General features: G+C 39.8%; 1 protein-coding gene across 1 annotated transcript in view; it reads left to right on the forward strand.

Moving 5' to 3' along the window:
* Positions 1–23,660, forward strand: part of LOC124556865 — a 169,316-nt gene extending 145,656 nt beyond the window's left edge. The window contains exon 2 of the mRNA XM_047130893.1: positions 20,254–23,660. Within this exon, the coding sequence (XP_046986849.1) occupies positions 20,303–21,973 (1,671 nt within the window). The 5' untranslated portion in view covers positions 20,254–20,302 and the 3' untranslated portion in view covers positions 21,974–23,660. The remainder of the gene's footprint in view (positions 1–20,253) is intronic.
* The last annotated feature ends 614 nt before the right edge of the window (positions 23,661–24,274 follow it).

The raw sequence follows: 24,274 nt of genomic DNA on the forward strand, positions 1-24,274 counted from the left end.
CTGTACGTGCACTTCAGACTTCATTCAGTAAGACGTCAGGAGATGGATGGAAACGTCAAATTAACGTTGCTTTCAGAGTCGTATTCAATCCAGAATGAGGTGTTATTAAGATAGTTGAACGTTCTAGCAATTACACTTCTATAATTCCCATATGAGTATTCCGATATCCAAAAGAACCCGTTGGTGTGAAACCATCTGGAACTGCATTAACATCAAACTGCAAGAACTTGAGACAATACGTGGACTCTTCTCTTCGCTAGGTGACCTATTACTGATATTTAGAATCCTCTCCGTCCTAGGCGTAATGGAAATGGAACTTCAGAGGCGCTTTCCGCTATTCTTGACAAACACGGGAAACTTGTAATCACTGCGAGTTACAACTGCGTGATGATAACGGTTCAGGTTGTCAGTAGTTGTGGTGGTGTTATGCTGTCAAACTGCTTACAGCAACGTTAATGGTGGCGCACATAATTTAGCGCTGACTACCTTCTTAAGTAAAGATAGTGTTGTGGCGTCGTCGCTTGTCTTTATTTGGCCTTAGCTTGAGTAATCCGATTTAACGAACATAGTACTACATTCGCGGGTTGCTAATGATACAGTATGACTACAGAGATCATCGTGCGAGTACTACATTAATTCTCCAATGAATTGCTTAAAAGATGTTACCCTCAGCTATGCAGCTGGAATGACTCATTACACAGGTCCTCTATGTGGCACTTGGTTGAGTGATCAGTTCGCTGCAATCCTGCTTCTACTGTTTGTAAATACTTGTATACTTCAAAAATGGTTCATATGGCTCTGAGCGCTATGGGACTTAACGTCTGAGGTCATCAGTCCGCTAGAACTTAGAACTACTTAAACTTAACTAACCTACGGACGTCAGACACATCCATGCCCGAGACTGGAGTCGAACCTCAGACCGTAGCTGTCGTGTGGTTCCAGACTGTAGCGCCTAGAACCGCTCGGCCACCGTGGCCGGCATACTTGTATACTGACCATTCGTTACTTGACTAAATATGAACTACAATCTAATTCGCATGTATATGACATGGGTTAGCGCCGGCACAAAGGTATGACTAAGGATTGGATGCCGTTGGAGTCCCGTTATTTTGATGGCAAGACAAATGTTCGCAAATCACCTCTATTGCATCTTAAATAACAAAGGTCCGACGTCCACACTGTCGCAGCGCGTTGAAATACGGCAACGAAGGCAGATGAAAATTTGTGACCGAGTGAGCTTCGAACCTAGACCTCCTGCTTACTAGACAGACGTGATGACCATTGCACTATTATTTTTTTTTAAAGTTTGAGAAGACTTTCAGCACCAGGTAGACGGAGGCAAAGAGGGCAGGGGTCGAAAATCCGAGGCCTGGCCACAATGCCTGCCCCATACCTGTCACTGAGCAGCTGCATTATTCACATGTATTCCATGTTTGCACTCATATATTCCTTTAAATTGTAGATCAAAATGGAAGTAGTAATTAAGGTAAAATAAATTACAGATTGTCGCCTCCAATGGTGTACGTTCCTTGTGGAACATAACTTATAACAGTGAACAGGGTGACGGAAAAATAAATAACAAACATTCATTCAGAATTATATTCACAATTTAAGTTATTATGCACTGGATGCATATGAGGTCTGTATGGAAGCCATATATTTTTCAACAAACGGAAGAAGTTTCGGAGCCGGAGGGGTTTTGCCAAATTAGAACAGTTCTGATTTTAGAACCAGCGTAAGAGAATATTCCAGGAATAAAAAAAAAGTGAAAGAATAGTATTCTGCTTCTAACCAATAAAACTGTCCACCTCTTTGTAGCCCACATAAAGCAATAGATTAAAAAACTTTAAACCATCGGTATATGACTTTCTGCGGTTCTGTTGATAGTGCTAATTTCTTCCTAGTCCAATTCCAAATTCTGATTCTATTTTCACATAAGGAGGTGTGCGCTATAGTTTCTACAAGCCCACATTTGTCGCAGTATGGGGATGGTCTCAATTTGATTTTTCATCGTTCCGCTGTGGGTATGGCTTCGTTTAAACGTCGCACCATACGGCACTGACTCTAGTTGGTATAATTTTATTGTTGATATTTTTCCAGACGTTCCTCCAGTTTTTTGTAGGTTAATTTACCGGAATTGGTTTGTGTAGACGATGTCTGGTAATGTAATCGTAGACTGTTCTAGTGTTGGTTTGTGCTGGTGGAAGTCTTATACAGCTGCAATCGCCATAGTACTTTCGGACGTAATGTAGGCTGGCGTGCTACATTAACAGGAGCGTTCCTATCCCCAGGATCTAACGAGAGGTACAGAAGTTTCGTGATGCTTTTCTTAGTGGCATGTATTAGTTTAAAAGCACGTCTTTAATTCCAAGTCCTTTGTTTTGCCTCTGCAAAGTCGCCGTGTGGGAGAATACTTTGAAGATATTTTGTTTCCACACATACCAAGAGGCTACAGCTAATATTTTGTGTGCAGCGACCTATAGTATCGGTAAGACTGCAGCGACATGATAAATTTTGCTAAGTATGTATGTATTCATAAACTGAACTTTCTGAAGTCAGTTTAACGATCGTAGGTCATGGGCCATCAACAAGGTTCCGATGACATTAAGTTTCCGTTCCCAATTGTTCGTGGCCATGCGCTTGGGATTCGCCCTTAACCACAATCCGAGATGGAGACTCTCATCAGTTACATCTAACCAGTGCGCACCTATTGCACTATTGTAGGAACCGAGATGCAGTATTCTGGATTTAAAATTTTGTAAATTTGTGGTAAGAACTTATGGGACCAAGTTGCGTAGGTCATCGGTCCCTAAGCTTACACACTACTTAATCTAACTTAAACTATGGACAACACACACATCCATGCTGGAGGGAGGATTCGAAGCTCCGACGGTGGGCACTGTCGGGACACAGCAACCAACCTCTCTGCAGCACCTATCTACACACGCTCCTCATCAGACGCGAATTCCCATCTTTGCCGCATACCACATGCGCGGTACCCCCCCGCCCCTCCCCCCCCCCCCCCCCCCCCCCCTTTAATTATTCCACTCGCTCGCGGCCACACTGTATTCCCGCGAGGGTTTGGACTATGTCGTACGTCTAGCACTGAAAGCTTTAGGTGACCCTTCGAGACCCAAATAATTATACAGGATGTTTCAGGAGAAATAGTAAATATTGTAGGAGACGGTAGTATAGACAAATTGCAGAAACAATGACATATAACATGTGTCCAATTTTTATTGAACATACATATAGCTGGTTTGTAGTGTATCTAGAGGTAGCCCTGGATGGAAAAATATTATGAACACCGCACATAAAGAATGTGTTCCACTGCGAAAGACTATCTTATAAGCACTAGAAGCTGCTGTAGGGTAAACTGGGGTCTAAACCCAGTACTTACTGGATATACACCTCTGCAAAAAGACCATTGATAATTTATAGGCCTATAATATGAACAAAGTCGAACAGAAGGTGGCTGCTAGGGAGTCTGGCAAAGTGCAGAGACTGATCTGCTTTCACAAACGGATGGAATTAGCAGTACATCCACTCTTGGGATTGATATGACGCTAGACATGCCCGCCTTAACCTGTGGCTTAAAATGGAGGCAGCGACAGGGACATAAAGGCTAAAAAATTGGAAATAGCTGGATATAGTTAGAATATACGGAATCCCAAATCAATATGGCGATGGCTCGGGAAATGCCGACTAACTATACAATAACTTCTAGCTGTTTCAATAAACCTCGCCATGTAACAGTTGGAAGCAGGGAGAATTGGAAGAACGAACCACCACACCATGCAGGAGACATAACATAGTGGTTTACTGCCTGGTCGAAAACAGATGAAAGTACTGGGTCTGGTGTACTGCCTAGAATCTCTTTAGGGAAGATAGCCACAATATTACATGACATCTTCTATCAGATATGCACGGAGGAGAATTAGAGTAGACCCTACAAAAATCGTAGCATCTACTTTTATTCAGACAGCCAAGCAGCTCTGAAATCTCTGTCAGCCCGTACAACTAGAGCGAAGGTAGTTGCAAAATGCCATGAAGCATTTTCTTTCGGACATGTCCGAAAGAACAGACACCACACATATGTCCATATACAGGGTGTTTCAGGAGGAATAGTAGATATTTTAGCAGGTGGTACTACAGACGAATTGCATAAAAAAATTCCATATAAATGCGTCCACTTTTTATTGAAGACGGAGATACAGCTGTTAGTACGTAACCCTAACAAACTCAAATCAAAGGCAAATGAGGACGTCCAAAGTTGATTTTCAAAAATTCCCCCACCAACTTCAATGCACATTTGACTTCTCTTGATAACACCAAGTGTAGCTCTTCTGAGGTCGTCTTTGCGTTCTTATATGAGGGCTGCAATATTCATAATCCGAACCATCATCGGCTCTTGGGTTTACTTTTTCTTTGTAGACTTCGCCTTTAACCATCCCCGCAGGCAAAAATCCAAAGACAGAACGTCCAGGGACCTTGAAGGCCAAGAAAAGTGCCCATATCTAATGATCCATCTTCCAGAAAATGTTGGATTTGGATAATGTGTCACCCGACGACTAGAATTTGCAGGAGCCCCGTCATGCTGAAGGAACATAGGCATTCCTGGGGCCAAATAAACCTCTTCCAATAACGCTGGAAGTCATTTTAAAGGAAGTGTAGACAACTAAGTCCTGTAAGGACCAACATACGAAACGGAAATGGATTGAACCCAGCTGTATGTACGAAATAAAAATTGGACACATGTAATATGGCATTTCTTCTGCAATTTGTCTATACTACCACCTCCTACAGTATTTACTATTCCTTCTGTAACATCCTGTATAATTATTTGGGTCTCGGCGGCTCATCTAAAGTTTTCACTGCTAGACGCACGACATCGCCCGAACCCACGCGGGAATAGAGTGTGGGGGCGAGCGAGTGGAATAATGGCCAGGGGGCTTGGTCTCTTAAGTTATTATCACAAATTTACAAAATTTTAAATCCAAAATACTGCATATCGGTTCTTAAAATAGTGCAATAGGTGCGCACTGGTTAGATGTAACTGAAGAGAGACTCCAACTCGGATTGTGATTAAGGGCGAATCCCAAGTGCATGGCCGCGAACAACTGGGAGCGGAAACTTAATGACATCGGAAGCCGGCCGCGGTGGTCTAGCGGTTCAGGCGCTCAGTCCGGCAACGCGCGACTGCTACGGTCGCAGGTTCGAATCCTGCCTCGGGCATGGATGTGTGTGATGTCCTTAGGTTAGTTAGGTTTAAGTAGTTCTAAGTTCTAGGGGACTGATGGCCACAGATGTTAAGTCCCATAGTGCTCAGAGCCATTTGAACCATTTGACATCGGAAACTTGTTGAAGGACCATGGCATGCGATCGTTAGACTGACTGCAGAAAGTTCAGTTTATAAATACATACATACGTAGCAAAATATATGATGTCGCAGCTTACTTACCGATACCGCAGATCAACGCACATAAAATACTAGCTGCAGCGTGTTGATATACGCGGAAACAAAATATCTTCAAAGTATCCTTCCAGACGGCGACTTTGCAGAGGCAAAACAAAGGACTTGGACTTAAAGCCACGCTTTTAAACTAATACACGCCACTAAGACAGGCATCACGAAACTTCTGTTCCTCTCGTTAGATCCTGGGGATAGGAACGCTCCTGTTAATGTAGCACACCAGCCTACATTACGTCCGAAAGTACTATGGCGATTGCAGCTGTATAAGACTTCCACCAGCACAAACCAACACTAGAACAGTCTACGATTACGTTACCAGACATCGTCTTCACAAACCAATTCCGGTAAATTAACCTACAAAAAACTGGAGGAACGTCTGGAAAAATATCAACAATAAAATTATACCAACTAGAGTCAGTGCCGTATGGTGCGACGTTGTAAACGAAGCCATACCCACAGCGGAACGATGATGAAAAATCAAATTGAGACCATCCCCATACTGCGACAAATGTGGGCTTGTAGAAACTATAGCGCACACCTCCTTATGTGAAAATAGAATCAGAATTTGGAATTGGACTAGGAAGAAATTAGCACTATCAACAGAACCGCAGAAAGTCATATACCGATAACTGAAGCTTTACAACCCGACTGGAAATGTTACCCGTACGCAAAGAATAACAGTTATTCGTGGCTTCTGGGACAGTTTGTGTTTTACGTCGTAATAAACAAAACTTAGAACTTAGAAGAGTGCATATTTTATATTGCAGAAGAACATTTTAAGCTGAAGAAGAATAACAAATATAACGAATGGTTTAAAGTTTTTTAATCTCTTGCTTTATGTGGGCTACAAAGAGGTGGACAGTTTTATTGGTTAGAAGCAGAATACTATTCTTTCACTTTTTTTTATTCATGGAATATTCTCTTACGTTGGTTCTAAAATCAGAACTCTTCTAATTTGGCAAAACCCCTCCGGCTCCGAAACTTCTTCCGTTTGTTGAAAAATATATGGCTTCCTTACAGACCTCATATGCATCCAGTGCATAATAACTTAAATTGTGAATATAATTCTGAATGAATGTTTGTTATTTATTTTTCCGTCACCCTGTTCACTGTTATAAGTTATGTTCCACAAGGAACGTACACCATTGGAGGCGACAATCTGTAATTTATTTTACCTTAATTACTGCTTCCATTTTGATCCACAATTTAAAGGAATATATGAGTGCAAACATGGAATACATGTGAATAATGCAGCTGCTCAGTGACAGGTATGGGGCAGGCATTGTGGCCAGGCCTCGGATTTTCGACCCCTGCCCTCTTTGCCTCCGTCTACCTGGTGCTGAAAGTCTTCTCAAACTTCTTAAAAAAATAATAGTGCAGTGGTCACCACGTCTGTCTAGTAAGCAGGAGGTCTAGGTTCGAAGCTTAGTCTGTCACAAATTTTCATCTGCCTTCGTTGCTGTATTTCAACGCGCTGTGACAGTGTGGACGTCGGTCCTTTGATATTTAAGATGCAATTGTTTTTTCAGGCAATAGAGGTGATTTGCGAACATTTGTCTTGCCATCAAAATAACGGGACTCCAACGGCATCCAATCCTTAGTCATACCTTTGTGCCGGCGCTAACCCATGTCATATACGAGGCGAATTAGATTGTAGTTCATATTTAGTCAAGTAACGAATGGTCAGTATACAAGTATGCCGGCCAGTGTGGCCGATCGGTTCTAGGCGCTACAGTCTGGAACCACACGACAGCTACGGTCTGAGGTTCGACTCCAGTCTCGGGCATGGATGTGTCTGACGTCCGTAGGTTAGTTAAGTTTAAGTAGTTCTAAGTTCTAGCGGACTGATGACCTCAGACGTTAAGTCCCATAGCGCTCAGAGCCATATGAACCATTTTTGAAGTATACAAGTATTTACAAACAGTAGAAGCAGGATTGCAGCGAACTGATCACTCAACCAAGTGCCACATAGAGGACCTGTGTAATGAGTCATTCCAGCTGCATAGCTGAGGGTAACATCTTTTAAGCAATTCATTGGAGAATTAATGTAGTACTCGCACGATGATCTCTGTAGTCATACTGTATCATTAGCAACCCGCGAATGTAGTACTATGTTCGTTAAATCGGATTACTCAAGCTAAGGCCAAATAAAGACAAGCGACGACGCCACAACACTATCTTTACTTAAGAAGGTAGTCAGCGCTAAATTATGTGCGCCACCATTAACGTTGCTGTAAGCAGTTTGACAGCATAACACCACCACAACTACTGACAACCTGAACCGTTATCATCACGCAGTTGTAACTCGCAGTGATTACAAGTTTCCCGTGTTTGTCAAGAATAGCGGAAAGCGCCTCTGAAGTTCCATTTCCATTACGCCTAGGACGGAGAGGATTCTAAATATCAGTAATAGGTCACCTAGCGAAGAGAAGAGTCCACGTATTGTCTCAAGTTCTTGCAGTTTGATGTTAATGCAGTTCCAGATGGTTTCACACCAACGGGTTCTTTTGGATATCGGAATACTCATATGGGAATTATAGAAGTGTAATTGCTAGAACGTTCAACTATCTTAATAACACCTCATTCTGGATTGAATACGACTCTGAAAGCAACGTTAATTTGACGTTTCCATCCATCTCCTGACGTCTTACTGAATGAAGTCTGAAGTGCACGTACAGTTGTGTTGCCTGCCGCAAGGATTCTGTGAAGTGTTGTGGCAGCTGGCAGTCATCGCTGATTACAGACATGTGCAAATATCCTCACTGCTCTAGGGGAACTCGTCTTTGTTACATTTTTTCCATACCGTAATTAGCACAATAACATAAGGCTTGTTCTGGTGAAGAACTTGATGCCCACATGTCCTTAAATAAGAATCTCCTAGCGTGAGTAATGCATGAAAGGAAACAGACTTTTGGACAAAAGAATGGACAGCTCCCTGCTTTTTGCGTTTCCGATAGCGCCTACGATAAGAAACTGGTGTCACATTATGTTTCAGAACCCTAAACTTTATTTTTTTACCTCATACTAAAACAAAAGTTATGATATGAGAAGAGGAAATGACTTATATGCTTTTCAGGAACTTATGTTTTTCGTGTTTATTTTCTCACTTCATTCTAAAGCAAGGGCGTTAATATGAGAAGAGGAAATGAAATATACGCTTCCAAGACATAATATTTCCTTGTGTGCTACTACTGCATATATGAAAGCCCTGCAGTTAACTTTTGTATGTTGGATAAATTTTGATATCACCTCACATTCCTTTGTGAGAAGGTTCCTATTTTCTTGGGATTCAAATAGAGTGGACATTTCATCACTGGTTAATGTTCTGATGACTAATGACATGATACCCGTTGCAATTGCTCCTTGGCACCTGTGAGTAGAGTCTCACGTTGGTTACTATAAGAACACGCAGGCAGTGATATCCGCTCACTGCAGTCAGAGCCAAGGTGATTTCTTGCTGTTTATGGCGAAGCGTCTGCTGCAGTGTCCACGTTCAGCCAACATGAACAAATCGCGGCGTCATTGGGCACTGCTGATCGCTGCGCTTGTCGCGAGCCTCGACAACAAGAGCGCACTGTCTCTGCTAACGATACTATGGAGTTAATACATCTTACTTAACGTAATATGCAGGACGTGGGTTGGGTGATAATTCAGTTTGTAACTTCCCATCGCATTAAAATACTTTACAGTCATATTTTATGCAATATTTATTGTTGGTTGCTATGTTAATAGTATTGATTCAGATTGTGGGTGAACACGAAAACAAACACACACACACACACACACACACACACACACACACACACACATACACACAGTCAGTGATTCCAGTGAGGGTGACAACTACTGTGTGTTGAGCAACACATGCACCACTCAGCTAGCGTCGAGTGGATGAGTTTTTTTCAATTACCTTGCAATGCAAGAATTGTAAGGAGGAGCCTGAAAGTAAATGGATTTGTATGCTAAAGAGCTGCGACAAAGCTAAGCTTGACCGATTATCAGATAATTGTCCACATGGGTTTTGTGGACGAGTATACTTTTAGTAGCCGCGCGGGATTAGGCGAGCGGTCTTGGGCGCTGCAGTCATGGGCTGCGTGGCTGATCCCGGCGGATGTTGGAGTCCTCCCTCGGGCATGGCTGTGTGTGTGTTTGTCCTTAGGATAATTTAGGTTAAGTAGTGTGTAAGCTTAGGTACTGATGACCTTAGCAGTTAACTCCCATAAGATTTCACACACACATTTGATCATTTTTTTATACTTTTAGTAACCAACCCACCCACGATCATTACGTAAGATTTCTCGAAGGCGTAGGGGAATTGATTTCATTAAGTCGTCGACAGTGTAGCGTGATGGTTTACTTCCCAACATATGTTTTCTAAATTTGTCCAAAGGTCGCTTGCTTTTGTAGATCCACGTGGCAATGGCCTTGTTACCTCTGCCCACATATTCTCTGTCTGGTTGATGTTTGTTGATCGTGGAACAAACGGCAACAGCTTTATCCTCTCTTGGCCCTGAAACCAATCTCGCACTGCTCTGCTATGATGGATGGGGCTCTGCTCCTGTAAATAAACTTACCTTGTTAGTTCATATACTTATATTTAAATAACGTATTTGTAATAAGCACATTGGATTATTATTTTCCACAGTGTTTAAGAATTCAGGCCCTGTCATAGATAAGTGATCTATATTCAACAGTCCGATTAAGAATGTGGTTTACCCAGTCTATCATATGATGAGAGTCGTAGTCGGATATCCACATTAAGACTGCCTGGCTGAATCCGATTAAAACGATCTGGTATCGAAATGAAATTACAGAAATCGGATAATATGAACGTCTGTATTGCAACAATGCTGCGCACATAAATTCATATGATGGAGTAACAGGTAGCAACTGTCTAAGAAAAAGTGAGAAATATGTCTACTAGCAGCAATGTAACGTAATTATAACCCACATTTATGTGATGGAAATACTGAATCGAACAATACATATCTATTTCAGTGGTGGGAAGATACACCATATCGGATTTGCTGATGACATAATGACAATAATAATAATAATCGCGTGTTGCGGATAGGGGAAACCCTCCCCCATATGGGTGGTACCGAGGAAATCAAATACAGGGGTGAACCAAATACGAACACAATCCTGAACGGCTACTCAGTCCGTTGAACCCAAAATCCAGACACGTCTGAGTGAAAATCACCGCTACTCTGGTCACCGTCTGTTAGCTCAATGTTCTTGGCTGAAGGTATTTGCTTTCAAAGGCTTCAACACCCTCTGGTCCAGTCCGGTCCTGGTATCACCCAAGCCAAACCAATGAAACACAAGCAAACATGAACTATGAAAGCAAAGTCAACTTTACCCCAGGTGGTACACAACCCGGCTGTCGACAGGCGGAAGTTGGATTTTCGGATTCTGGGGGGTCCAGGTTAGCACAGCAGAGAATATCGATGATCTCTGGTAAATTTCCCTACAAGCAAAAAACACGCATTTAAAAGTAAACATCGATATATTGATCCAAACACGAAAACTAAATAATCTCACAAAAGGAATCGACCGACAAAAAATTCTCATCCTTGCTCTTCAAGAACCATTTTTTTTTGCATCTTCAAGAGCAAAATACAACAAAAGGTAGCGAAAGGCGTACCAATCTTCGGCACTGCATTTCTCGAACACAGATCTATCATCAAGTCTGTCAAAGAAATCACACCCATCAACAATCAAAAGGTTCAAATGGCTCTGAGCACTATGGGACTTAACGGCGGAGGTCATCAGTCCCCTAGAACTTAGAACTACTTAAACCTAACTAACCTAAGGACATCGCACACATCCACGCCCGAGGCTGGATTCGAACCTGCGACCGTAGCAGTCGCGCGGTTCGGGACTGAAGCGCCTAAAATCGCTCGGCCACCGCGTCCGGCCCATCAACAAGCGACTTATGACAATGCTCATTCAGAGCTCCAGTAAAAAATATACACTCATCAATGCACGTGTCCCCACCAACATCGAAAATAAGAAAAACACCGAAAACGTCGAAAAATTCTGGAACACACTCGAAAATACTATGAGCAAAATTCACCAAAATGACGTGAAAATACCAATGGGAGACTTCAACTCTCTATTTGGGACAGAAAAAACCTGTAGAAAAATCATTGGTACAAATTCAGCACACCGAAACGCTTAGACCAACGGCACACGTCTGACTGACATTTGCCAACAATTCAACCACAAAAGGATGTCTTCCCACTTCAGGAAAAAACCAGTTCCCAGGTAACATGCTTACCTACCAGGTGCAAGCTGCTTTCGTTCGCCTTTCGAGACTCGCTGAAAGTCAGATTTTAAATTCTTTTGTAGCACAGCTACAAGCAGGCAGATAAAAACTCAATAAGGGAATCCTAAGACAACGCTCGAGCAAAATTCGACTTGCTACTTTCAGTAACTCTTAGTGTCAGAGCGAAAACCTTACGGTACTGCCAAATTCATAATGCCACTTTTGTTTTCTGCCGACATATTTTTTGTTGTTGTGAATACATAATTTTATCGATGAAATGTCACATTTTCATAATACTTACGAATGGTACAGGAAATGAAATAAATGCAGATCTTTTCTATGTCAAAAGTCGGGAATCTCCTACTAATTCGTGTTAAAATAGGCTCAATCGTCTCAGAGACACTTAATTCCTTATTAAGATAGACTGCCGTCGTTATGTTTCTGTAGTAAACGTTGTGTTGCAGATGTCACACCTTTTTCCACTTGCGACTCAATTTTACAATGCTTAACTGTAGTTCATGATTTTCAAGTATGCAAAATCCAATGCTTAACTGCAAAATGATAACTAGAACTTCAAATTCGAAAATGACAGTTGATATATACACTGACAACGTGGCGCCGCGTTCACATGGGCGGCGCCGGATAACAGTTGGACGCGAACAGGCGACCATAAGCTTAGAATGCACGAAGATTACCACTATACCACGGGCTCACACAATCGGAGAACATCTCGGAAGTAGACAACACTTCCTCCTAACACTTCCGCATCTAACAGAGTTGTCAGGGGCGGTCAGTTTTATTGGCCACGTTAAGTGAACGACTCGGACTTAGTCTCTCTGTGGCGGGCGGCCGGCGGTCAGTTTTTATGTCTAAGACTGTACATAAATACATAAAACTGCAACCAGTCACTTTTTTGAATAGTTTTTATTACTCCATGAACTGGTTTTTTAACCTTTTCAGGTCCATCTTCAGATGGTTTTCTGGAAATTTCATCACTATTTCTAGCATAATGCTGGGTGCTGGCTCTGTCACAAAGATGGAACATGCTTTAATGTATCACCATGAGTATTATTTATCTGTTGTATGGGTGCAAAATTTTAATTTTGTACTTACTGCGACAGTGTGGGTGGCTTTTTTGTTTTGTTAGTGTCTATCTGTCTGCTTCCATTTTGGTGGCCTGTTGTTACTGTTACACAATCTGTGTAACATGTGTGAAGTGATGCACCAACTGGCCATCAAAGTGGAAGCAGACAGATGGATACTAATAGAAAAAAGCCGCCCATACTGTCGCAGTAAGTACAAAAGTAAAAAAATTTGCATCCACATCGATGGATAAACAATCCTCATGGTGATACGTTACAGCATGTTCGCTCTTTGTCAGAGACCTAGCACTCTATATTATGATAGAAATAGTGATGTAACTTCCAGGAAACCATCTGAAGATGAACCTGAAAAGATTTGAAAACCAGTTCATGGACTAATAAATAGGCCCAACTATTCAAAAAAATGACTGGTTGCTGTTTTATGATTTACATTTAATTAACAGTCACGGGTTATAAAATACCTGTAATGGATAAGCATAATCTTGTTTGACAATTTGTAATTTATCTGGTGCTAAACATTCAGGGAATGCATAAGTTGGCGGGCCTTAGGTAGTGAGGATATGATGAATCCTCGAGTGCTTGACAGGTGCGAATGTTATTGATTGCCTCATGATCTCTGGGAAACTTTTTAATAGTCTGAACATTTCGAGTCGCCAGCAATTACTCTGACTGTCATAGTAGCAGTACAATTCAACTTACCTTATGCAGTCATGTTTGTTGTTGCACCACATAATTGCTGCTGACGTGGGCTGGGTACCAGATTGTAGAATGCCAGGAAGTCTGCTCCTAGTTTGGAGTGTGATACATCAGCCACAATAGACCACCACTCAAAGGTACCACACAGTCCGAGGTTGAGTAGAAAAGTGATGTGTCCATATGTCATAATCTTTGATCATTTGCAGCATACAGCAAAGCATTGTCATTGTAACTTGGTTGTGGGATACACTGATATTTCCACTCCGGTGTCTATCAGATACTGCACTTTTCTGTTGTGGTCCGTAATAAACAAAGATTGTGTGCTACCAGTGGACGTGGTTGTAGCTGGTACTGTATTGGCATCATGATTCACTTTATGTGGTAGTATACATTTCTGTGCGTCTTCCCCAAATTTTCTGTGGCACCAACATGTGTTGTGTTCCGCTGGAACGATTTCAACTCCTTGATCATCGATGTGTGCATTGCCTTTTGTGTGATTATTGTAGCTGGGTTACTTGTATTGTAAGCTCAGCTATGTGAAACTGTAGTAACGACGATGTCCGTGGGTCGTGTTATCTTGTGCAGTAGCCATCATCATGACAATTGTTGTCTTATACATCTCCGCTATCCAATCAGCTGTTTGTGTTAATGCGTTCAAATCTCTCGGACATACCATTAAAATTTCCTGTGCATCCACTGGTAGTTGGGATAGTCATACATTGCATAATACATTGTCACTGGCAGTATTACTCGTAAGAGTACACAGGCAACAAAGCAGTTGCAATGGATTTCTGTCACCTAATTCCTCTGTTCATAAAAGCATTTCCAAATGTTTAGCTTCTGGCTGGGACTTCACATAACACAATGATGCAAAAACTTTTTCTTAGTGTGGGAAATCCGAATACAATACTTAAAAAACTGTATCACCCACCATTTCTTCACATTTACAGTTAAATTAATTAAATTAAGTGATTTTTTAAAGAATTTAACAGCTTTTTATATAGTTAAAATAATTTAAAAAGGAGGTTTAATGAATGTAGATGACATTGGTAGCTGCAGCTGAAAAACATTTGCTGGCAAAAAGAGGTTGATTCTATTTTTGTGTTAACAGATGGTGTTTTGTTTACTGTCAACCTAACCTCATTTTCTCATTTCCTGTACATGTGCTCAGTACAATCTAATCGTGGTTGTAAAAACTCTGATGACAGTTAAAAAGAAACATTACAGACTTTGTGAAAAAGGTTTACGTATCATACTTTGGATCTAAACTTGGTGATCAAGATAAATCTTGGGCGCCACATATGGTATGTTATGTGTGTGTTGAAGACCTGAGAAAATGGTCCAAAAAGGAAGAAAAAACCTTTAGATTTGCTGTTCCTATGATATGGAGGGAGCCAAGAAATCATTCCGATGATCGCTACTTTTGCAGTGTTGATATTACTGGTCATAATTCAAAAAACAAGAAGGTAATAAGCTACCCTAACCTTCCGTCCGCCATAGACCAGTGTAGATTTCCCACTTCCTGAAACCAGATGATTTAAATTCTATTCCAACATAAGTATTTTCTGATGTACAATGTGATTTAGATGAACCAAATGATGATGAATTCCATTGTAATACAGAAAGTCTAGAGCCCAAATTGTTTACTCAGACCGAGCTTAACGATTTGATTAGCGATCTGGGGTTAACGAAAGAAAAAGCCGAATTGTTGGCTCTAGATTAAAAGAAAAGAACTTATTGGCAGTTGGAACCAGAATATACATGTATAGAAAGAGAGAGCAGCAATTTTCCAAGTTTTTCCAACAAGAAGGTGATTTAGCATACTGCTCAGACATTCCCAGTCTGATGAAGGAGTTTGGTATTGAATACAAAAAGGAAGACTAGAGGCTGTTTATTGATTCATCCAAAACTAGTTTAAAGGCTGTTTTGTTACACAATGGTAACATGTACGCATCTAAACCTGTTGGACATTTTGTACATATGAAAGAAAGCTATGAAAACCTAGAAATAATGCTAAATAAAATAGACTGTTCTGCTCATGGTTGGATGATATGGGCGATCTAAAAGTAACATGCATGCTCCTTGGTCAGCAAGGTGTCTTTACGAAATATCCATGCTTCTTGTGTGAATGGGACAGCAGGGCAAGGGATCAACACTGGTGCGGAAAGAACTGGCTTGTGAGGGAATCTTTAAAATCTGGTGAGAAGAACATTCTACACAAAAACCTTGTAGATCCAAAAAACGTACTCCTACCGCCTCTACATATAAAGTCAGACCTAATGAAATAATTTGTAAAGGCATTGCCTAAAGATGGACCATGTTTTAAGTATCTCTGCCGAAAGTTTCTAAACTAAAAGAAGGCTTATTTGTCAGACCTGACATTAGAAAATTGATGTTTGATGTTAACTTTGAATCCACAATGACCTTAAATGAGAAAGAAGCATGGGTATCATTCAAGCCAGATGTTACAAAGTTCTTAGGACATGAAAAAGACCCAGAATATGTTTCTGTTATAGTTACAGTGTTAAAGAAGTTTAGGGTGTTTAATGAGTCTGAAAGTTCACTTTTTGAACAGTCACCTTGATTACTTCCCGGACAGCATGGGAGATGTTAGCGAGGAGCAAGGAGAGCATTTTGACCAGGACATTAAAGTGATGGAAAAACGCTACCAAGGCTGCTGGAACACCAACACGATGGGGGACTACTGTTGGTCACTTCACCGAGAAGTTCAGCAAGCGACTCATCGTAGAAAATGCTACACAAGAAGCTTCAAAGAAAAAAGAGAAAGAAAATACAATCCAATTCCAGCTGACAAGTGAAACCTCTATTAACACGTGTCATTGTTTTAAGTAGCTTACTGTAAATACAAATCATGCTTATGTTGTAACAAAACATTTCATTAATTTCACCGTTTACCGTATTGCATAGGATTTTTATACTATATAATAAAAAGCATATTGCTCGAAAACTATGGGTGATACAAAAAAGCTAAGACTAGATTTGGATTCAGCTCGTAAAATCTATAAAGATCAGCTATCAATTTAAAAAAAAAGTTTTTCAAAAAAAAATTTCCATTGGCCTGTGTAATCAATGCGTTCTGTATCCAGCATATCATACGGTTTCCAGAGGTGTAGTGAGAATGTCTTGGACTTCTGCAGCAAGATCTTCTATTAACACAGCTCCCGCATAACTTATTTTGTTTCATCTGCTGTAATGTGTGCTAAGATGAATTTGCTCTCTAATTGTGCGAACCAAATCCAGGGGTCATGCTGCCAAAAAGGGCAGCGATTTGATCGTAATGCTGCCGATTCTCCATTACTTGAGACTGGCTCAGTAGACACTGGCGAGGAATTCATCTTTGTACTGAATGAAAAACCAATGTGGCTGGCGCAAGAATAACTGTTGTAGTTTCGATGCAGTGCGGAGCATCTAGCTGGCGTGGAAGTGGTGTTATGCATGATTATTTGGATGGCACCAATCATATTTGGTTAACTCGTGATAAGATTTATTTCAACATATAAATTCATTACACAGAAGTATGCAGCCTGCATAACATTCATTGTTAAACAAGACAAAATACAGAACAAATGTATAATCAAAAACAGAGAATAAACACAATGCAGAACAGAACCATTGGACTCTCGTATTGTCTACACCACTGTATCGCGGAATGTATACAGTAGGAGCCACTTCAAATGTAGCTGGCAATTGATGTTTCTGTGGGTCACTCCTTTGCCTTTACACAAGCAACATTTTCACAGTGCATTTTACTCTTGAGTAAACAGGTGCATAAACCCTTTTATGCACTTCTGCTTAATAGTTTGCACCTGTTCACAAAATTTGCAAGATGCAAGCTTTGTTGTATTATCATACAGTCTCTAATAAATTTCCATTTAGTTGGGGATAGTGGTGCGGCAGTATCATATTTCCTTTTAGCATAGCAGGTAGGTGATAGAAGCTGACTAATATTACTACTGGCTGATTCTGTCTCACAAATCACAGTTTGTTTTTCCTGTGATTCGGAACATTCACAATGTCCTTCACATTTTTGTCACCAGCTGCATATGTTTCATTTGGTGTATTGCAGTTAGAAACAACTGTATATTTGTTTGCTTCTTTCCATGGTAACAACTAATTCGTCACAAAATTAGAAATAATACATGATTAGTCACAACACAGTATAGACAACCATAAAACTTCAACACCAGAGGATGCCAACTTATCAACAAAGCACTACCATACCACACACTACTCCCTTTTTTAACAGGTGGCACTGCTCTCTTGTTTCACAAATCAGGACTTTCTCATTGCTACCACTTGATATGGCATATGTATAGTACCGTAGCACACCCACTGTGTATGAGTTTATGTTGTCTGTACAATTCTGAACCTAGCCCTAGTGTGTTCATAAATTATACATGTAGCCTGGGTCACCAGCTGCCAATTTTCAGTCACCAATTGCAAGTTGGCGATAATAAATTTCACACCATGGACTACATCATTTATATATCTCATAAATAAATTTGGTTGATCTGTTCAATTGCATTGACAAATGTCAGTCCAGAACTAAAGATTGTCTTCTACCAGCAAATAGCAATTTGCAAGTTGTTGGTAAAAATGGAAATGTCGTGTGGCTAGGGCCTCCCGTCGGGTAGACCGTTCGCCTGGTGCAGGTCTTTCGATTTGACGCCACTTCGGCGACCTGCGCGTCGATGGGGATGAAATGTTGATGATTAGGACAACACAACACCCAGTCCCTGAGCGGAGAAAATTTCCGACCCAGCCGGGAATCGAACCCGGGCCCTTAGGATTGACAGTCTGTCACGCTGACCACTCAGCTACCAGGGCGGACAAGTTGTTGGTAATACACATGGTAATCTAGATATTGTCCTATAATATATCATAATGTTTTTTTTTTTAATCAGTCCTCTGATTGTTATGGTACTGCCCACCATGACTTCCTCCCCTGTATCAACAACCTTGCACCCTATGTCCTTAAATATTAATCACATGTAATACAATTTCTGTCTTCCCATACAGTTTATAACCTCTACAACTCCCTCTAGTACCATGGAAGTTATTTCCTGATGTCTTAACACATGTTCTGTCATCCACTTGCATCATTTCAGTGATTCCCATGTGTTCCTTTGTTCACCATTCCCTGAAAAACTTCCTCATTACTTATCTTAGCAGTCCACCCAGTTTTCAGCGTCATTTTACAACACTGTATCAGAAGGGCTTCATTTTTCTTCTTTTCCAGTTTTCTCACTGTCCATGATTCACTAAGTACATTGCTGTGCTCCAAACTTACATTCTCACAAAGTTATTCCTTAGAATAATGCTGATTTTTGATGTCAGCAGACTTCTCTTAGCCAGGTGTTTCCTCTTTGCATATGCTGACCTGCTTTTTTTGTCCTCCTTGCCTTGTCCATCATGTTACTTTTGTTCAAAGTAGCAGTATTCATTAGCTTCATCTGATCCATGGTGCCCAGTCTTGATATTAAATTTATTGCCAATCTCTTCTGCTATTCTTCACTACTTTCATTTTTCTTTGGTTTACCCCCAATCTGTATTCTGTACTCATTAGACTGTTCATTCCATTCAACAAATTGTGTAATTGTTCTTCACTTTCACTGAAAGACCAATGGCATCAGTGAATCTTATTATTAATAACCTTCCACCCTGAATTTCAGTCCCACTCTTGAACAATTCTTTTATTTCTGTCATTGCTTCTTCAATGTATAGGTTGAACAGAAGAGATGAAAGATTACATCCTCGTCATATACTCTTTTAATCCAAGCATTATTATTGTAAATATTGTATGTTGCCTGCCTTTCCTTACAGCTTAATCGTATTTTTCTCAGAATTTCAAACATATTGTACCATTTTACATTGTCAAATGCTTTTTCTAGGTGTACAAACACTGCCAAGGTATCTTGATTTTTTGTAAGTCTTGCTTCCATTATGAATTGCAACATCAGAACTGCTCTCTGCTGTCTTTACGTTTCCAAAGGCTAACTGATCATCATCTAATAGATCCTCAGCTTTCTTTTCCTTTCTTCTGTATATTATTCTTGGTAGCAACTTAAGTGTGTGAGCCATTAGACTTATTGTGCAATAGTACTCACACTTATGTGGCCTTGCTGTCTTCTGGATTGTGTGGATGACAGTTTTCTGAAAATCTTCTACAAACTCATAACGACTTACTAAAGGCTGTCTATCAGAGTTGGACTATTGGGGAAACTGATCTGTGCAGAATAGGACTAAGGTCACTTGTTTGATGAGATCTAATGAGAATGTTTTAGGAAATGAAATAACAGTCATTGGCAGAAGCTTCAATAAAGATAATGTTCATCTTTTGTAACATTTCTTCCAAAATTTGGAAAATTCTTTTCATGAGTAGTCTAAGTATGTTCTGCTCACTTAGAGATTGTACATTAAAGAGAATTATACAAAGTACAGTACACACAACACAGAATCTACATTTATTTATCAAGTGTTATTGTAGGTGTAGTTATATCGTCTTGAACTTTGCAAAGCCGTTGCACTTCCTGTTTCATAATCTGAGAAATTAATTTTTGCACTCACAATTTTTTGATTTCATCCCTGTATAATTGTTAAAATTAAATATATCATAATTTTGCAAGTGAACTACTATTGAAATAGGTCTCAGTGAACAACATGCCTGAAAAATCTCTCTACTGTTTCAGGGTTTGCCGCTGTTGTCTTCAGGGTCACTAACTTCTGTGGTTTGGCACAATGAGTTACCGAGAAACAACAGAAGATTTAGAAACATTAGTGGGCAAATTAACCACTCTGATAACTGATACTTTCAAATGTTGCATAAGGAACTATGAAGCCTTACTGCCATACCTTGGGAAAAAGGAAACAAATTCTAAAACACGTCACAAATTAGTACAAGTTAATATACTGTTAAACAAGTTAAATGAGGACCTTGTGAGTCTAAGAGTTGAATATGCAGGTAACTCATCATATGAACAAAAAGGGAAGTCTGTTCTGTGTGAAGGAGATAGGAAGAGAAGAATGAATGATCTACTCGAGTTAGGTGGACATGAGACCAAAAATATAAAAATGAAAGTGCAATTTACCAACAATACAAAGCATTCCATTGCATTAACTTCAGAGACTGGAATCAATATGCAGTCGGAGAATATAGTATTAATGGATAGTGAAGAAACAGGTAATACGCAGGATCAGAAGTCGGACATACACAGGAAGAAAAACACAAAAATGGAGATACAAGATTCAAAGGAAGTCAAAGATACACATGAATTGCCTATAACTAATAGTCAGATTCATGCTGTTCAGAAATCATGTGACACTACAAAAAATGAAAAGACAGTATGTTTTGCTGATGATGAAGAAAGTGAATCTGTGCCAGATAGATTTGTGAAGGGTAATACATATGATAAATCTGCTGACAGTACTATTCATACAGAAAGTAATGAAGCATGTGTTCCATTACAAAATGTAGAAAGTGAGATTAGCAGTCAAGAGAAATGTGAAGATAGTGACATTGTTCTTAGTAAAGATCCTATAACATGTGTACCTGTTCAGAGAGTGGAGGAAGTGTGTAATGTAAGGCATGAACTATATGGTATCAAAAAGCACAAGAAAAATAGTTTTAAGTGTACACTGTGCACATGTGTAGTTTCTGACATGAAAACACTGTATAGTCATGTGCAAGGAAAGAAGCACCAAAAGAAACTGGCTGGCAAGGCTTGTTGGATCAGAATTGCTGAAGTTCCAAATAACACCTGTGAAAGTGCAGCATCTGTTTCTATGTGTTCTACAGTTGGCTGCTCACTCACTGATACTGTTCCAAGTAATAGCTGTGAAAGTATAGTGTCTGATTCTGTGTGTTCTGCTGTTTCCTGCTCACCTGCTGAAATTGGTCCAAGTAACAGCAGTGAAAGTACAGCATCTGATTCTGTGAGTCCTGTTTTCTGCTCTCTGGCTGATAATGTTGCTATTGTAGAGGACAAAGATAAGGTAGCATCAATGAAACGTGCAGTTGTGTTAGAGCATATATGGACTTATTTTGATCCACCATTTCACTTTAACAAAAAATTCATTAGGTTTCATTTGGGGCGAATAATCTGTTACCTTTGTTATGAAGAGACAGGAAGGTACATACTCGATGTGAGGAAGCACATTTCTAAAGTAAGTCATCTGGATCGGATAAATACATTACGAAACATGAATTTGAAAAATAAATTCTCCAATATACTAATGTTTGATGTACCAGGCAGCCTAAAGAACATTGTTCCTGCTACACAGTTTAGTTTGAGAAACTATGGTTTCTTTTGTAGTGTGTGCAACTGTTTCTGTGAAAATACAGTTGTGTTAAATCACATGACAAGTGAAAGCCATGGCAAAAAGCTAGATGAAATTCCAAAATCGGTATAGTATGAGGAAATTGAAACAGTGAAGGTACTGTCTGTGGGACTATAATGTCATTTTTGCTGTAAATATGTTATTTCCATCAGCAAATTTTGTTAATGTGTATTACATCAGTCTACTGATACATACTGATTATTGTAGTTTGAGGTTCTGTCAAAAAAGTAAAGAAAGGATTACATCATACAAGGGTTTTAGAAAAGTGTTTTCAAAGAACTCATTTTTAAGAAGGCACCTTGTTGTAAATTAAGACAAAAATTGACATTGTGATAAGAGTGTGTGAAAATAAAAACATGAAAGTTAGTTAAATGTAAAATGCAATTTACCAAGGAACAACTGGATGGGATATATTAATTAAAGGTTTTGAAGCACAGTAATTTGTTGACAGCAATTTCGAACTTGTTTTGAGATGCCTGTCTATTATATTTTGGATTCCCTTTCTATGTTTTATATGACACTTGCCGTGAATACAAGGCATGTTCAGAAAGTAAGTGTACTGTGACCAAAACAGGCTGTAGTGTTTTGGTTTTTGAGGGTTGGCAACAGTCAGTGGTAGAGGATTCACTGACCAGTGCAAACATCACAGGACACCTAGTATGTAAACTCATATTGTAGAGTCCAGTTGTGTGAAAGATGTCAGTAAGAAACCCCGCCAAGTGCTGCCACATGCTGTGAACTGCTTCCTACTCACAGAAAGAATAACTACCGAAGGTCTTTTGTGAATCAAAACATTTTATGGTGAATGTGTTGTGAACAGAATGAGTGTGTTTGAATGGTGCAGGGAGCTTAGTAAATGCAGGAAAAATGTTCATCATGGACAGAGGAGTTGAAGACCTTACATTTTGACTGATGAGTTGGTGCAAAAAATCAAACTATGTTTGTGAAGACTGCTGATTGACTGTGGATGAAATTTCTTCGGTGTTTCCACAACTCTCCACGACTCTCTTATGCAAAACACTCCTAGAAATGCTGGGATACTGCAAACTGTGTGCAAGTTGGGTCCAAAAACAGCTGATGTAGCAGCACAAGAAAAATTAGGTCAGTAGCACCCATGAGTTTATTGAGCATCTTGAATTGGAAGATGAGGATTTTCGGAGCTCTTTTGTGACTGGAGATGAAATGTCACAGTGGTGTCACACCAATTCCCAATCTGCCAAAAAATTTAAAACCACATTTTCAGACAAAAAAAAGTGCAACGATACTTTGGGACCCTAAAAAACACAAAAGGAGAATTCAGAACAAAAATACGTGAATGCTGACGAGAGGAGTGCCTGTCTCACACAGCCTCAGCCACCAAGCTGCTCTTGGACCTATTATTTGTTTGGGATTTTACAAACCATTCTCTCTCCCTTGTATTCCCCTGGCTTGGTGCCTTAAGATTATCATCTTTTCACCTCCTTGGAGTCTTACAAGAGTAAAATTAAATTTTCAACAAATGAGCAGATGCAGAAATAGGTTCTGAAGTGGAGGAAGGAGAGTTCTATGAGGAGGGCACAAAGAAGCTTGTGCCACAGCTCACACATGCACTGAACAAGATGGTGATTGTGTGGTAAACTAGCCTGCAAGTGTATCAACAATATTCCAAAGTTTTCATTCAAATACACTTTTTTTAAAAAATATAAAAATCTAGTATATGTACTTTCTGAACACACCTCATATAACTTATTTTCCTGTTCCCGCAGTTCTTTGAGTGCATTTTATTATTTATTGTCTAAAGTAGTTTGTAGCCATTAGTTTGGATGTTTCAGTGGTTAACTGTAAGGCTATTCTTTACAGGTGAATTTATCTTTCATTTGATTATGATAAATTTTCCTCTGCGGGTCATTTCATATCAAGTCATCCAGACCATGACGCCCATTATCTAGTTGTGAAATGAGATTTTGTGTACTGCTCTTGTATCTAATATCATGAAATTTTGCCAATTTTTATTGCTTTATATAAATTCTCTTGGTAGCAACTGCTTAAAATTGGGTGCAGTGCATTACTTCGAAGCAAACTGTAAAAATTTGAAAACCTGCTGCAGTTTTTAAACAAAAATGGTAAGCTGACAGTTTTTTCCCTGAATATCCTTGGGTCATGTAGTTTGCGAGAGCATATTAGAATTGTCCAATTAAATTTTTGTAAGCATTGCCCCTCTCTGGAAAACACAGAAAAAATTATAAAGTGATCTACAAATAATAAAGTTTCATTACACAAAAAAATCAGGTTTGAGAAATGAATGGCACTAGGGAAAAAAATTATATATAGACACACACACACACACACACACACACACACACACACACTCTCTCTCTCTCTCTCTCTCTCTCT

Source organism: Schistocerca americana, chromosome 1, assembly GCF_021461395.2.
Source record: "Schistocerca americana isolate TAMUIC-IGC-003095 chromosome 1, iqSchAmer2.1, whole genome shotgun sequence".
In the NCBI taxonomy this organism is placed as follows: domain Eukaryota; kingdom Metazoa; phylum Arthropoda; class Insecta; order Orthoptera; family Acrididae; genus Schistocerca; species Schistocerca americana.